At 34.8% G+C, this 14,171-nt stretch overlaps 1 protein-coding gene across 1 annotated transcript in view; it reads left to right on the plus strand.

Moving 5' to 3' along the window:
* The window catches only part of Lpgat1 (lysophosphatidylglycerol acyltransferase 1), a 64,588-nt gene that overhangs the window by 23,418 nt on the left and 26,999 nt on the right, over positions 1 to 14,171 (plus strand). The window contains 2 exon segments of the mRNA XM_048809422.1: positions 8,804 to 8,922; positions 10,971 to 11,066. Coding sequence (XP_048665379.1) covers positions 8,804 to 8,922; positions 10,971 to 11,066 — 215 coding nt within the window.

The raw sequence follows: 14,171 nt of genomic DNA on the forward strand, positions 1-14,171 counted from the left end.
GCATTCATCATCAAATCAATCATCGGGGATGGGGGGGGGAAGAATCGAACAACAACTCTCGAACACGATTAGTACATTCATTGGCGGGAACAGGTTGGGCGGGGTGATAGGTTAGTCCTAAAGCGGAGTACACATTTAAACTGATTGGTTTAGGCCCTGAGGTGCCTACGTGCTGAGCTGCACTGGGTCCAGGTTGTTAAGTAACTAGGTGGTCACGGAAGATTTCGACACACATCTAATGGGCGGTTGCGGGAATTGTCTTAACTGCCACAGGAATGTCAGGCTTGGTCTTTAACTTCAGTTTCTTTTATCCTTTCAAAACAAAAAGCAGATTGACATTAAAAAAAGGTATATGAATTTTATGTGATACTATATTTTTATGTGGGATAGAGTTTCACTGGAAAGAAGTGAAAAATCCAAAGAAGTAGACTCAGGGTCTCGTATACCATTTTAACAGAGGGTAATAAATTGTGGAGAAATGACTAGATAAGAAAAGGGGCTTGTGCTTCTAAGAGCAGCAATTTGTAGGAAAGTGACTGGGAAATGTATGGAGGAAACAAATGGAAGGTAAGGGTTATTGTTGGTGCAGTCTCATCTCCATGTCAGTTCCCTGTTTCTGGTGATAAGAATGATTACTTCTTCCTGCTACTGGCACCTTTTTTGGGGGGAATTTGGCAAAAAGAGAAAGAAAGAGAGCCCTTCCCACATCTGATGTTTCTTGGTCACCTTCAGTTCCAAATAATCATTATGACAAAGTGACATTTTGGAGTGGCATGTTATGATTCCCCTCAACTATCCATTCTTGTTTTAAGAGTAAGGGACTAAAAAATAGATTGATAGCCTTCCACTGGCTGAGACTGGTTGACATTGAGCATGACTTGGTTGGAACATTTCATTGGGGAACCCCAGATGTTAATATTTGTAGGTCTTTCTTCTTGAACTAGTCATATTTGCAAGAGAAGTCTTCCAGATTCTTGGCTGTCATATCTTAGGAGCTGAGTAGGTGAGGGGTGGGGATAAGAGAAAGAGATCTTTGTTTGTAATAAGCACGTGTTTACTTAAGCTTCATGTTGATAGAATGATTTTTATTTGCTATTTAGCCTCACTCTAATTTTACCTCTAGCTTATATTGACTCAATTAATTTTGATTGCTTTAACTTAGTGGTTCTCAAATGGGATGGGAATGGAGGCAGGATTTTTGAAATTGTCTTTTGGGTTGAAGTAGACACTACTGGTCAGGGATGCTAAAAATTTGGTGATGCTAAAAGTTTGTCAATGCTAATGATTATAGGAGGAACAATTGCTTCACTCAGAGTGTTAATAGTTCCCCTTTTGAAAACAGTGTAAATCTAATATAAAACAAGTCTCAGTACTAGATCTAATTATCCAATATATTTTAAAAAATATTTCTTTCAGTTGTTGATGGACCTTTATTTTATTCATTTATTCATATATAGTGCTGAGAATCAAACTCAGTGCCTCTCACATGCTAGTCAAGTGCACTACTACTGAGCTACAACCCCAGCCTCCAATATATTTTTAAAATTTTCCTTTTTCTTTTAATTTATGCTTGCCAGAGATGTTTCTGATTTTAAAGGTATTTGAAATTAGAATTATGAAGATTTCTTTTAAATGATGACCAGAATAGAGTAAAAAGACTAGTTAGAAGGTCATTACAGAGGTGCAGGCAAGAGTTATTGGTGGCTTAGACTAGAGTGGTAGTAGTAAAGAAGGAGAGATACAAAGTATACAGAATGTGGGGGTAGATTTAGAGATGTTTTAAATGTGAAAGATTAAGGAAAGGGAGTAATCAAAGGTGCTCTTAAGTCTTCTTTTGAGATGAATGACCAAACAAGTAATTTGCTAAGATGGAGAAAATTAAGGAAAAGAGCCAGTTCTATATTAAGCATATTAAATTTAAGATGCTTGCATCTGGGCCCAATGATGTTGATTTTTCTAAGATACCCATTGCCCCTTTAGACTTTGTTATTATTTAACTGTCATTCAAAAAACACTTCTTTGGGAGTTTCCCTCTCTCCCCCTCCTATTACTGCCACCTGCCAACACTATTTGTTGAGTACTTTGGGAGTTGGCCTGCCACTCCACTCCCTGGCGTATTCATGTACGAATTTAGATGCTGCCTGGGCAGTTTATCCAAGTTCCTATCCATATGGTTCTTTGACCCACTGCATGACAACAGTGACAGTGTGAGATAGTGGCTTGAATCCTAGTTCTCCTACTTCCTGAGAGTAACTTTGAAAACAGTGCTTAATCTTTTGTGTCTCATTTTCCTCATTTATAAATTGGGGATACTGCTATCTATACATTTGGGATTTCATAAAGATTAAATAAGAAAATAATGATTACAAATTATAAACACTTAGCATATAGTAAGCATTCCAGAAATGTCCACTTAAAATTAGAATTATTTATTTAGGTATCTATTTAATAATATATGCAGCTATTATTAGAGTAGTTAAGCAACTCTTCCAAAAGCTACACCTTAAGACTTGACCCCAAAATTTTAGCCTTATAAATTTTAGGTAATTAAAAAAAATAAATTATTTTAGGTACTATAAAAAAAAGGAACACGTACCATGATTTCCTAGTTTATTCAGTATACTTGTTTTTAAAGGGGGGCGGGGACTTACCAATGCTTTAATCACAGTGGTTCTTAGTTAGAGGAATACATCAGATTCCCCAGCCAGGCTGTTAAAGATGTCTGAGCTTTCCTTCTGGAAGTTTGAATAGAATGTTGTGGAGATCAGGGTGGCATCAAGCATCTCTATTATAATTGCCCTCAGTTCCTTCCCTTTGTTCTTAATCACATTCTTATTTGATTTTGTTTCCTTACCATTCTGCCCTCTATTAATCAGTATTCTATGCTGTTTTCTCACAGCCACCCTTAGTTAACTTACTTTCTCAGTGTCTGCCTGCCTGCCTGCCTGCCTGCCTCTCTCCCCTTCTCCCCTTTTCCCTCTTCCCTCCTTTCCTATTTGTTCTGGTAACCTCTGACCTTGGGTAAATACAGTTCAGTCTGCCTCTGATTTGGACTGCTGAACACTTGAGCTGTGTGAAATTCATTCTTGGGATATTTTGGCTCTTAATATCTTTACTATTTATGTGAGAATGTCTGACCTTACATGACACAGAAGGCATATGGCTCATTTAGTTAATAGTTATTAATTCCAAAAGGGACTTTACTGTCATGTAATCCAATTATCCATGATTTGTATGGTATTGTCAATTATATCTCATTTTCATGGCATGTTTGAGTGGTACTAATGATACTAACAATGTTTCATAAATGAGAAAACTAAGGTCCAGAATGGCAGAATAGTTTGTGACATCAGTTGGTGGGTAATTCTTTTTGAGCTCTGGAAAGGAAAGTTGTTATAGTTATATATTAAGTAACCTTTCTTCCCCATATTCATTCTGTTTTGTGGGTCAATATAATGACCTTGGCATTGATGTTTTTAAGGAGTTTTTGATGTGTTTTTGTGTTTGTCTTCTTTCTGAGATGTGAATTGTCTTAATTGTAATCTATAATTTGGGGGAGAAATGAATTAATACATATGTTAGCGTGTCTGAGTGTGTATGTGTATGTGTGCATGTGTGTAGTAGTACTAGTAGTAGGTAATAATCTTTAGTTTTGTTCTTTAATAAGAATTTTAAACATTCATTACAACTATGACTTTTCTTTTAGTTTTTATTTAGTTGCCCTTTGTTCCCTTTGAAAATAGTCAACCTGACCCAATATTTTTTTTGAGAATATATTTCATAGAAGAGTGTGGTAGAATATTTTTGTTCTTCTAAGCAAGTGTAGTTTAAGAGCTGGCAGGTGTTCATAGCTTCTCTTCTTTAATATGTGAATAATCCTTTCCTTGGTTAAGATATTAGCTTTATGTTATGTTTACTGATCCTAAAATACCAGATACCAGAATATAATCTGAGAATCAGAACTACTTCATATATACAATAGTTTTTTCTCTTTGAGCATTTTTAATCTTGATTTAAGTATGTTATGCTCTAAAAGAATACCACATATATTAGAAATTAAATTTGTTAAATAAAATTTTATAAAATTCAACATGACTTTTTTGCTGTGTTAGGATAATTTCTTAATAAAATATTGATCTAGCCATCTTCACTTTTTTTATTTTGTATAGTGTGTGAGTCTTGGTAAATTGACATTTAGTCTGAAAGTAAGGCTTGACTAAGTTCTAGTTGAAAGATAAAATGTCTTGGATCAACTCTTACTATTATACTTTGAAAGTATTTAAAAATGAACAATGAGGACCATTTACATACATAATGTAAGAAATCTATTAAAGTATTCTAAATGTTCAAAGTTGTTGGGCAAGGTGGCACATAACTGTAATCCCAGCAGCCCTGGAGGTTGAGGCAGGAGAATTGCAAGTTCAAAGTCAGACTCAGCAACTTAGTGAGGCCCTAAACAATGTGGCAAGACCCTTTCTCAAAATAAAAAAAATAAAAAGGGATGGGGATGTGGCTTAGTAGTTAAATGCTCTTGGGTCCAATTTCCTGGTTACCCCCCCCCCCCCAAAAAAAAGTATAATGACATTCTTTGTCTATTCTTGATAAGGAAAAAAGTCTATAATTTGGGGAGAGATAGAATGGAAAGGGGTGATAGAGATTGGGGAAGGTTGGGGGTATTAATTTCTTTTTCTTTTCTTTTCTTTTTTTTTGTGGTGCTAGGAATTGAACCCAGGGCCTTGAGCATGCAAGGCAAACACTCTACCAACTGAGCTAAATCCCCAGCCCTATTAATTTCTTAAGAACTGCCATTATAAAGTACCAAAAACTTGGTAGCACACAAGAAGAGAAAATTTATTCTTCACAGTTCTGTAGGCTGGAAGTATGAAATTAAGATGTCAGCAGGGTATGTTCTCTCTGAAGGATCCAGGGAAGATCTTTCCTTGCCTCTTCCTAGTTTTCCAGTGATTGTCCACTGTTCTTGGTGTCACTTGACTTATAGTTGTACACTCCAATCTCTGCCTGTCTTCACACTGCTTTCTCCCTTATAAGACTAGCCTTTCTTTTTTTCTTTTTTAAAAAATTGCTATTCACTTTAGAAAACACTTGTAATGTTCTTATTTTATAGCCACAACACCTGATTATGACTTATTGAGTGAATAATTAGTGAAATACCGTGTGTGTGTGTGTGTATCTGTCTGTGTCTGTCTCTGTTGAAGGATTGTCAGCAGACCATGATATGAGGAGTTTTCATTTAGTAAATATGTTCTCCATCCTTTTTAAAAGCACAGCTAGTGGTGTCCTTCACACTATTGTACATTTTGCTTTTATTACTTGTATTATTCCATATTAGAACATAAACACTATGTTTGCATAGTAGTCCATTGCATGGATATAATTTTAGCTAGTCTACCTTTAAAACTTTTCTAATTGTGGTAAAATATATATAACATAAACCTTAACCATTTTTTAAGAGTACACGTCTTTATTAAGTGTATTCACATTATTGTCTTCAAAACTGAAACCCTCTGTATCTGTGGTTTCCACATCTGTGGATTCAACCAATCGTGTGTCAAACATGTTTGAAAAACAATTGCATGTGTACTGAATACGTAAATTTTTTTCTTGTAATTATTCCCTAAATAATTTAGTCTAACAACTGTTTATGTAGCATTTACATTGCATCAGGTATTATAAGTAATCTAGAAATAATTTAAGAGTATGTAGGTAGGTTATATGCAGATACTGTGAAACTTTTTTTTTTTTTTGGTCGTGCTGAGGATTGAACCCAGGCACTGTGCATGCTAGGCAAGCACTCTACCAACTGAGCCATATCCCCAGCCCTCTGTGTCACTTTTTATAAGGGATTTGAGCACATATTTTGGTGTCCTTATGGGCTCTTGGAACCTGTCTACTTTAGATAAGGAGGAATGAATGTACTCATTAAACAACAATTTTCCCTCCCCCAGCCCCTGGAAACCATTATTCTACTTTCTGTTTCTGTGAATTTAAGTTGGTTTCCCTTTTTAGTTATTTTCATTTTTGCTTTTGCAAACAATGCTGCAGTAAATAGCTTTGCATACGTGTCATTTTGCATATAAATGAGCATATCTGTAGAATGAATTTCTAGAAGTAGAACTGCTGGGTAAAACGGTTTGTGCATTGTTGATTTTGAAAATGTGCCAAATTGACACTACAAAATGAAAGTGTACCAATTTCTACTTCCCACAGCAATGTATCAGCAGTTTAAATATGTTTCAGAGAAGTTAGCTTGTCATCTGAACCAAATTGGGAACTTGGGAAAGGAAGTGCCCTGAAGAATTGGTGCTGTCACTGTCACAGTTTTCAAGAAGCTGGGCTCTTCAACAGTGTTTCTACCTTTATTCCAAAGGAGCATTTGGCATCATCCATTCACATCATTTCCAAGCTGTATTCACTTAAAAATCTTAAAATAAAAGCATTTTTCATAGATCCTATAAGCTATTTGGATATGAGTAATAACATCTAATAGAATGATTGCAGTGCCTTATTTTGCAGGTAGTTACCACAACTTAATGTATGTTCAGCCATGCTGAAAATTTTCTTAGGACAGAATTTTAAGATCTTTAATGTGAATAGACTAAATGGATTTCAGTAGAAAGAAAAAATTAGCAGAACCTTTCTCAAATGAACTCTTATAAAAAGCTCCACTATATTATGGGGAGCTGTAGTATATTGGGGTGACAGGGGTGAGTGGGGAAGGAGGTGGGATTGTGGGGAAGGTGCTCCCCACAGGGCTCCCATCCCTCTTTCATCCAGAAATATTCCACATAGGAGACTCAACTTCTCTCCTAATAGAAGTGAGAGAGATGAGGATAAGATGAAAGTAAATGCTAATGTATAATCAGCTTCTGGTGATTCATGTCAGGCATTTGAGGAACCCTAGAAGCTTCTTTGTTAAGATTGTCATGTTTGAAAGCTGAAGCTCTATTTCATTTTTCCTATAAAGTAAATTTACTGTAAAGTAAGGCGCATAACTCCAGAGAAAGCACTCTCTTCCTTAGAATACATATATAGGTTTTGGTACAGTGACTATTCATCTGGAGATTTTATATAAATTTAACTTATCTATTTATTTATTTTTTGTTTTCTTACTATAAAGTGGAAATTCATAGTTTTACATTGTTCGAAATTTTTTATACATATAATGGGATTTGCAGGGTCTGAGAACCACCTCCTAATGATGATTCATTCCCAGACTTTTTTCAGTGCATTGAATTAACACATAAATTTTATTCCTTCTTTAAAAAGACAAAATATGTAGTATCTACTTTTTTGCAGTGTGCCTATTCAAGCTCAGGGTCTGAGGGTATAGCTCAGAGGTAGAGCACTTTCCTACCCTGCTTGAAGCTCTGAGTTCAGTCCCCAGCATCGCATAAAAATAAAACAACTTGGGCTGGGGATGTGGCTCAAGCGGTATCGCGCTCACCTGGCCTGCGCGGGGCACTGGGTTCGATCCTCAGCACCACATAAAAAAATAAAATAAAAATAAAGATGTTGTGTCCACTGAAAACTAAAAATAAATATTAAAAAATTCTCTCTCTCTCTCTCTTAAAAAAAATAAAAAATAAGTAAAACAACTCTAGTTCATTTCTTCCTCAGATACTCTCACAACACTGATTGCTTTTGACAGTAGTGTGAAGTTTTTCCCCCCATTCATCAAGCAAGCAGTTCTGCAGCAGACACCAGCTGGGAATCCTTTAATCCAAGTCAGTTCAAATACTGCCTACCTGGAGAGAGCATCAGATCCCACAGATTGAGGACTCAGTCCGTAAGACTGCCCACCTCCTCCAATTTTAAATTCCAGTTACAAGTCTCAGGTTGTTTTACTAATTGACCAGCTAGCTGTAAATCAGGGTTCCCGGAACCCCCTTCCCGTGTTTGATTAATTTGCTAAAATAAATTCAGAGAAACGTGTACCAGTTTATTATAAAGGCTAGTACGAAGGACATGAAATGCATAGGGCAAAGTATGAGGAAAGAAGCACAGTTTCCATGCTCTCAAGAGAGTGCTGCCTTCTGTGAGCCTCCATGTGTTCAGCTCTCTGAACCCTGTCCTTGTGGATTTTTATGGAGACTTCATTGCATATCTAATGCTGATAGAGGGGAACCCAGCAAGGCCTCAGCATTTCTTCCTCCCTGGTATGGGTCAAGACCCCTTCTGAAATGGGAGTCTTATCATCTATTGTCAGACAAGGTAGTCAGAGAAAGGTGGAGAAGGTTAGAGTTTCTGTGACCACTTTAGAAAAGAGAAATTCTAGTTTCTATGGTCTGCCTTGGGGAGGAAGTTATAAGCCAGGAACCTTGGACAGAAACTAAAATATATATATATCATAATATCATAGTAATATGATTTTATGGAGATTATCATATAGAAATACCCTTCATCCTTTTAATACACTTATACTCTTTAGTTTTATCATATTTTTTGTCCATTTTCCAGTTGGTAAATATTTAAATTGTAATAAACATCCTTTATATGTGCATCTTTGCCTATTTGAACAATCCTATTTGGATTCTATAGGATAAATTTTAGGAAATAGAACTTCTAGATCAGAGATATGACCATTTTATATTAATGGATAGTTTGGGATTGTAGAAATGTTATGTTAACTTTCTGATTTTTATAGAAAATGAACTTGGTTCTAAATTTTCGGACATTTTAGCTAGGTGACATATAAATAATATATACCATTTTTTTGTGATGGAAAATGCCTAGTCATGTAAAAATATTTAAAACAAATCTTTGAAACTTTTTATTCTTACAGTGATGGAATGGGGGGAAGATATTAAAGCAATTTCAGAAGATGAAGCTATGATGTTGGTGAACCATCAGGCAACAGGAGATGTGTGCACACTGATGATGTGCCTACAGGACAAAGGACGGGTAAGCCATTCTGAAGGCAATAGGTGGATATCCAGAAGGGGAATGCAAGAAAGAATCAATTTAAGTGTCTTACTATGGTTTGAAACAGACTTAAAACTTAACATGTATACTTTTCCTGAAAATTTAGAAAATATTAAAAAATAATAATAAGCTACTCCAGGAGGAGAATTTAGAGGTTTACACACACACACACACACACACACACACAGAGAGACACAACTGGGATAATGTGAATTATATCTCATTAAACTGTTTTAAAAAATACTAAGTGGGGTGAAAGCAAAGCTGATAAAATTCAAATTAAGGACTGTCTTGAAGTGGAATGGTGGATTGCCAGTTTGAGAAGTACAAATACGAAAAGAAGAGAGGAGAGTAAAATTAGCCAGTTAATTAGGTGTTCTTGGGGATCTTTAGCCAGAAGAAAATAAGGTCATTATTACTTTGGATTTTATTTACAAAATCCATTGGGAGGTAAGATATTATGCTTGCTTTATCCAGTGTTACTAAGGCCATGTTTTACATTGCTTCAGTTAGAAGGGTCACCTAAAACAAATAACAAATTCAGTAAGATAGGTATAATGAATGTGAGATTTGTATGTGTAATTCTGTCCTAGTTTATTTTAGGGGAAATAATTCAAACTGACTGAAAAGGTGAATCCACTATAAATGAAAGATTAAACAAGAAAAATAATTTTGGTATTTTAAGCCACTTAAATTGTAGACACTTCATAAATACTGTGTATAGTTAAAATGTTTTATAGGTTTTATCCAGTTACTTCTTGTTTTTTGTTTTTTACTTGGGACACTTTTCAACAAATTTCATTTAGTTAAATTGGATTTATTTAAACAAAGTAGTTATCATTGGAAAGCAAAACAAGAATGAATAATGAGATACTGGTGTTTATTTTACTCTGTATTAATTGACATGGTGACTCAGTTCTTCACTGGACACAAATCTTTCTTTTTCTTAAATTAAAAACATTTTTAAAGTAATTTAATATAATAAAGCTGATGGAGTAGTTATTTCACTGAAAAAATAAGGCAGAGCTGTTGTTATATTATGTTGTCTGTGGGATTTTATGATGCTTTATAAAAGCAGCACATGAGTGTCAATGTTCAGTTTTTCTTATATGAGAGTTACATAATTTGGTTTTTTAGTGTTTACATTTATTATTCCCATAAGAGACCAAAGTAAAGCTCATTGCATTCTACTCTGAGGTTGTAACTTTCACTTTATTTAAAGTTTATAAAAAGGAAATCTATTTCCTCAGTAGGAAAGAAATTAACAAGTTTATTAATTAGATCCTGTTTATACTTTTAATTTCTAAATTTACTTGAAGTCTTCTGCTCTCAGCATGGGAATTAACTCACATAAGCAGCAGAGAATATTTTGTGATTAAGACATCACGAATTATTGAAACATTTCAAATAGTTTTATGTTGACAAAGAGTATGACCTTGTATAAACTAATAAATATTCTTTATAACATAATAGAATGTATAAATTATTTTATTAAGATATTTTTAAATGTTCTCTTATCTTAATCATTAGCTTTTAATATTTTAACCATTAAGGTATACTCACATTTATAAATCTTTAGTACTTATTAATTAGATGTATGGCCTTCATTTAACTTTAACAATTTTATTTTATTGATTTAATATAATTTTATAAGATAAAAATTGTCAGGGACCTTGTTTAAGGTAAAACAAATTTGAAATCATTAAGTCCAAATCTAAAAAAATTAATTAATTTGGGTTCATTTGTTATACAGTGATATGTATTTATGTGTATATATACTCATATTCTAGTTTCCTACCTAGTACTTAAAATTCCAACCCTTGGAATCAAGATCTGCGATTTTTCATGTAGACTTTATTAGTACCTATGTTATATTTGTAGGAAAGAGCATTAGATTTAAAATATTTAGGTTAATTAAGAATGCTTAATGCTTGGATGACTATGTTTAAAATTTGAAGCCTTGGCTAGATTTTAGTCTGGTTACTTCTATACAATATTTAATTATCTCTTGCTTTTAAATATTTTAGGCTGTTGCTCAGTTAATATGGTTGATGGATCATATTTTTAAGTACACCAACTTTGGAATTGTTTCTCTAATTCATGGAGACTTCTTTATAAGGCAGGTAAGTGATGAACATTTCTTCCCCACGATAAAAGTCTGAATGAATAGTCTGGTCAGACTGATTCTTCACTATGAAAAGGTACATAAGAAAGTCAACTATATAGGTAGTCAGTTCTAGTGTTTCAGGGAGTCCTTCCTCTAGGTCTTTCTTCCATAAACATTTACTTTAATCTGAATTTGAGGGTGCCTGAGTAATAAGATATTTATAATGCAAATATTTTAACCTCTACTACCCTCCCATATAGAGGATACAGTTCAGTTTAATAAACATTTATCAAACGTTCATCATATTCCCTGCTCTTCAGCTTCTTAGTTATATGAATTGGGAAAATTACTTAACCAGCTCAAAGTTCCCTTATTTTTCAAATGAAGATAATATAGTAACACCCCAGATAGTTATTGTGGGGATTAAATGAAGTAATGTAGGTAAAACACTCGGAACAGCGCTGGCTGCCCTTATCATGTTTACCACCATCATCATCTTTATTATCACTATAATTTTGATCTATAAGGGCCTGTTATATGATATAGAAGATATCTTAAGTTACCAGTAGGGAGTATCTTCATAATTGTTGTCATTATCATCATCAGAAATATTTTGGGAATTTGTTTTAGGGAAATTAGTATCAGATTTTTTTCTGTGAACTCAGAAAAACTTGAGAGGATAAAATGATATTTGGCATAAATTTTAAAGAATTGTTATGGATTTTGATGGACAAACGTGGATTGAGGAAGATCCCAAGCATGAGGAATAGTTTAGTGCAGCAAAAAGAATCATAACCTTTTATTCAGTCAGTGTTACATTATATTGCCCTGGTATGGTACTAGTATTAAACCTGATTTTCTCAAAAGTGGAAAACCTAGATGTGATATGTAAGAGTTTTCATGTGTGCTAATGCAACACTTACTTATTGTTTTTATAATGAGCATTTTAATCTGGATTGTGCAGTGCTCTGCATATAAATACTTAATGAATAACTCGGGAATCAAATGAAGCCTCTTCTATGAAGCACAAATGCAGAAATAAACTGGAAATGAGTAGAAAACTTTTAAGCTCTGTGAAAAGAAGTGTTACAAAACATCCATTTTACTCCATACAGTTTTATGTACAGAACCTGTTATTTTCACATGATGTCCAATTACCTAGTGCTTACCATGGTTCTTCTGAGCAAAGACAGATGGAAGTATGGACTGGAACCTCACGAAGAGGTGGTAGTGGAGATTGGTCAGGAGGTCAGGACAAAGTAAACAGTGACCACAACAAAAAACCTAAGACTGATGTCTCAGAGAAGGTAGTAGAACTGACCGAAAGCTTTGCAGTCTAGGGGGTCTAGTGGAAAAAGTAGCCAAGCCTCTTACAACATGAGGTCTGAGGAAATTATTGACTTATAGTGTAGTGTAACAGTTGATCTTAGCGATCATGATCCTTAAACATCAAGAAAGTGCTAAATTATCAGTGTACTTCGAGAGAATTAAAAATAAAAAATTATGTACACCAAACTGTTTTTGTGGCTATTGCAATATGAAGTTTGTATATGTAAAACTACATTTCATAGTATGTGGGAAATTGCCAAATTCATTTCTAAAGAGCAAAATTTTTTCCCAATAGATTAGTAATGAAAATTTTTAACATGGAAGGAGGTTTGGAATAGAAAAAGTATTAATTTTTTTTTTTTAATCTTTGGGGCTTTGCTATAAGATGATTTTTAACAAGATTTCCCAAGAATAGTAAAAATATTTTATAAGGAGTCTTGGGAACTTAAGCTATTTTAATCATAATCAGTTTAGTTTAGTAAACTAAGAAAATTTCTTCCTTGTTTTGCATTTGGGATATGTTTAATTTAAAGACTGAATGTGTTGTTGTCGTTGTTGTTATTATTGTTATTGTTGTTATTATTTGTCCTGGCGATTGAACCCAATGGCACTTTACCACTGAGCTACATCCCCATCCCTTTTTATATTTTATTTTAAGATGGAGTCTTGCTAAGTTGCTGAGACTGGCCTCAAACTTGTGGTCTTCCTTCCTTAGCCTCCCTAGTTGCTGGGATTACAGATGTGTGCCATGGCACCTGGCCTGAAAGTGTACTAATTATTTTAAGGAGCTTCTATAATTATGTTGCCTGGAAATTAGCAAATTGATTATTCTGAAAGATCCTTTGTGATATTTAGTTGTAGGTTTGGGTCATCCTATAAGTTTTTCTGGATTCCTGTTTTCAGTCTTCAAGTCATCCATGTTCCTTTATTTTCCCTCACAACTGAGATCAGATATATCAGAAAATCCTGGTAACTTTGCATTCAACTTTTTATTCCCTGTTTGTACCCACTTCTCATGAATATCCCTGAGTTGAATCCTTTGAAGCTCCCTTGCAGGAACCTTTGCAGTAGTCTCCTAACTTATTTCTTGTAGTCTTTTTGTCGCAGGAGCCAGCAGATTTTTTTTCATATCTAAATAAGATTATAACACTGCCTCATTTAAAATCCAGTGAATTCACATCTAAAACTACCTAGCCATGCACAAGGCCCTTTTCACTTGGTCTCCACCTCCCTCTGCAGTTTCATCTCCTGCCACTGACTACCTCATTCATCTTTTCAGTCATACCAGCTTTGGTACTGTTCTTTGAACATCCTGAGTTTGTCCCTATCCAGATCTTTGTGCTTTTTGTTCTCATTCCTTGGTATATACTTCCTCTTCATGCAGCTTATTCCCTCCCATTAACAGCTCTTTGCTTAAATGATACCTCCCCAAAGCAGCTTTCCCTGACCTTCTTGATTTTTTTCTAGCCTCTTAATCTTTTCTTCCTAACACATTGTTATGGTTTGGATTAGAGGTGACCCCAAAAATCTCCTGTGTTAATGTAGGAATGCTTAGAGGTGAGAGATTGTATTGTGAGAGCTGTAACCTGATCAGTCCATCCTAGCTTGAATGGGCTGGGTGGTAACTATAGGTGGATGGGGTATAGCTAGAGGAGGTGGGTCACTGGGGGTATGCCCAGGAAGGGTTCATCTTCCCTGAAGCCCCTTCCATCTCTCTCTGCTTCCTGGCCACTGCAAGGTCAGCTGCTTTCCTCTCTCTGGCCCGTCAGCCACGATGTGCTGCCTCACCTTG

Source organism: Marmota marmota, unplaced genomic scaffold (assembly GCF_001458135.2).
Source record: "Marmota marmota marmota unplaced genomic scaffold, marMar, whole genome shotgun sequence".
Classification (NCBI taxonomy): domain Eukaryota; kingdom Metazoa; phylum Chordata; class Mammalia; order Rodentia; family Sciuridae; genus Marmota; species Marmota marmota.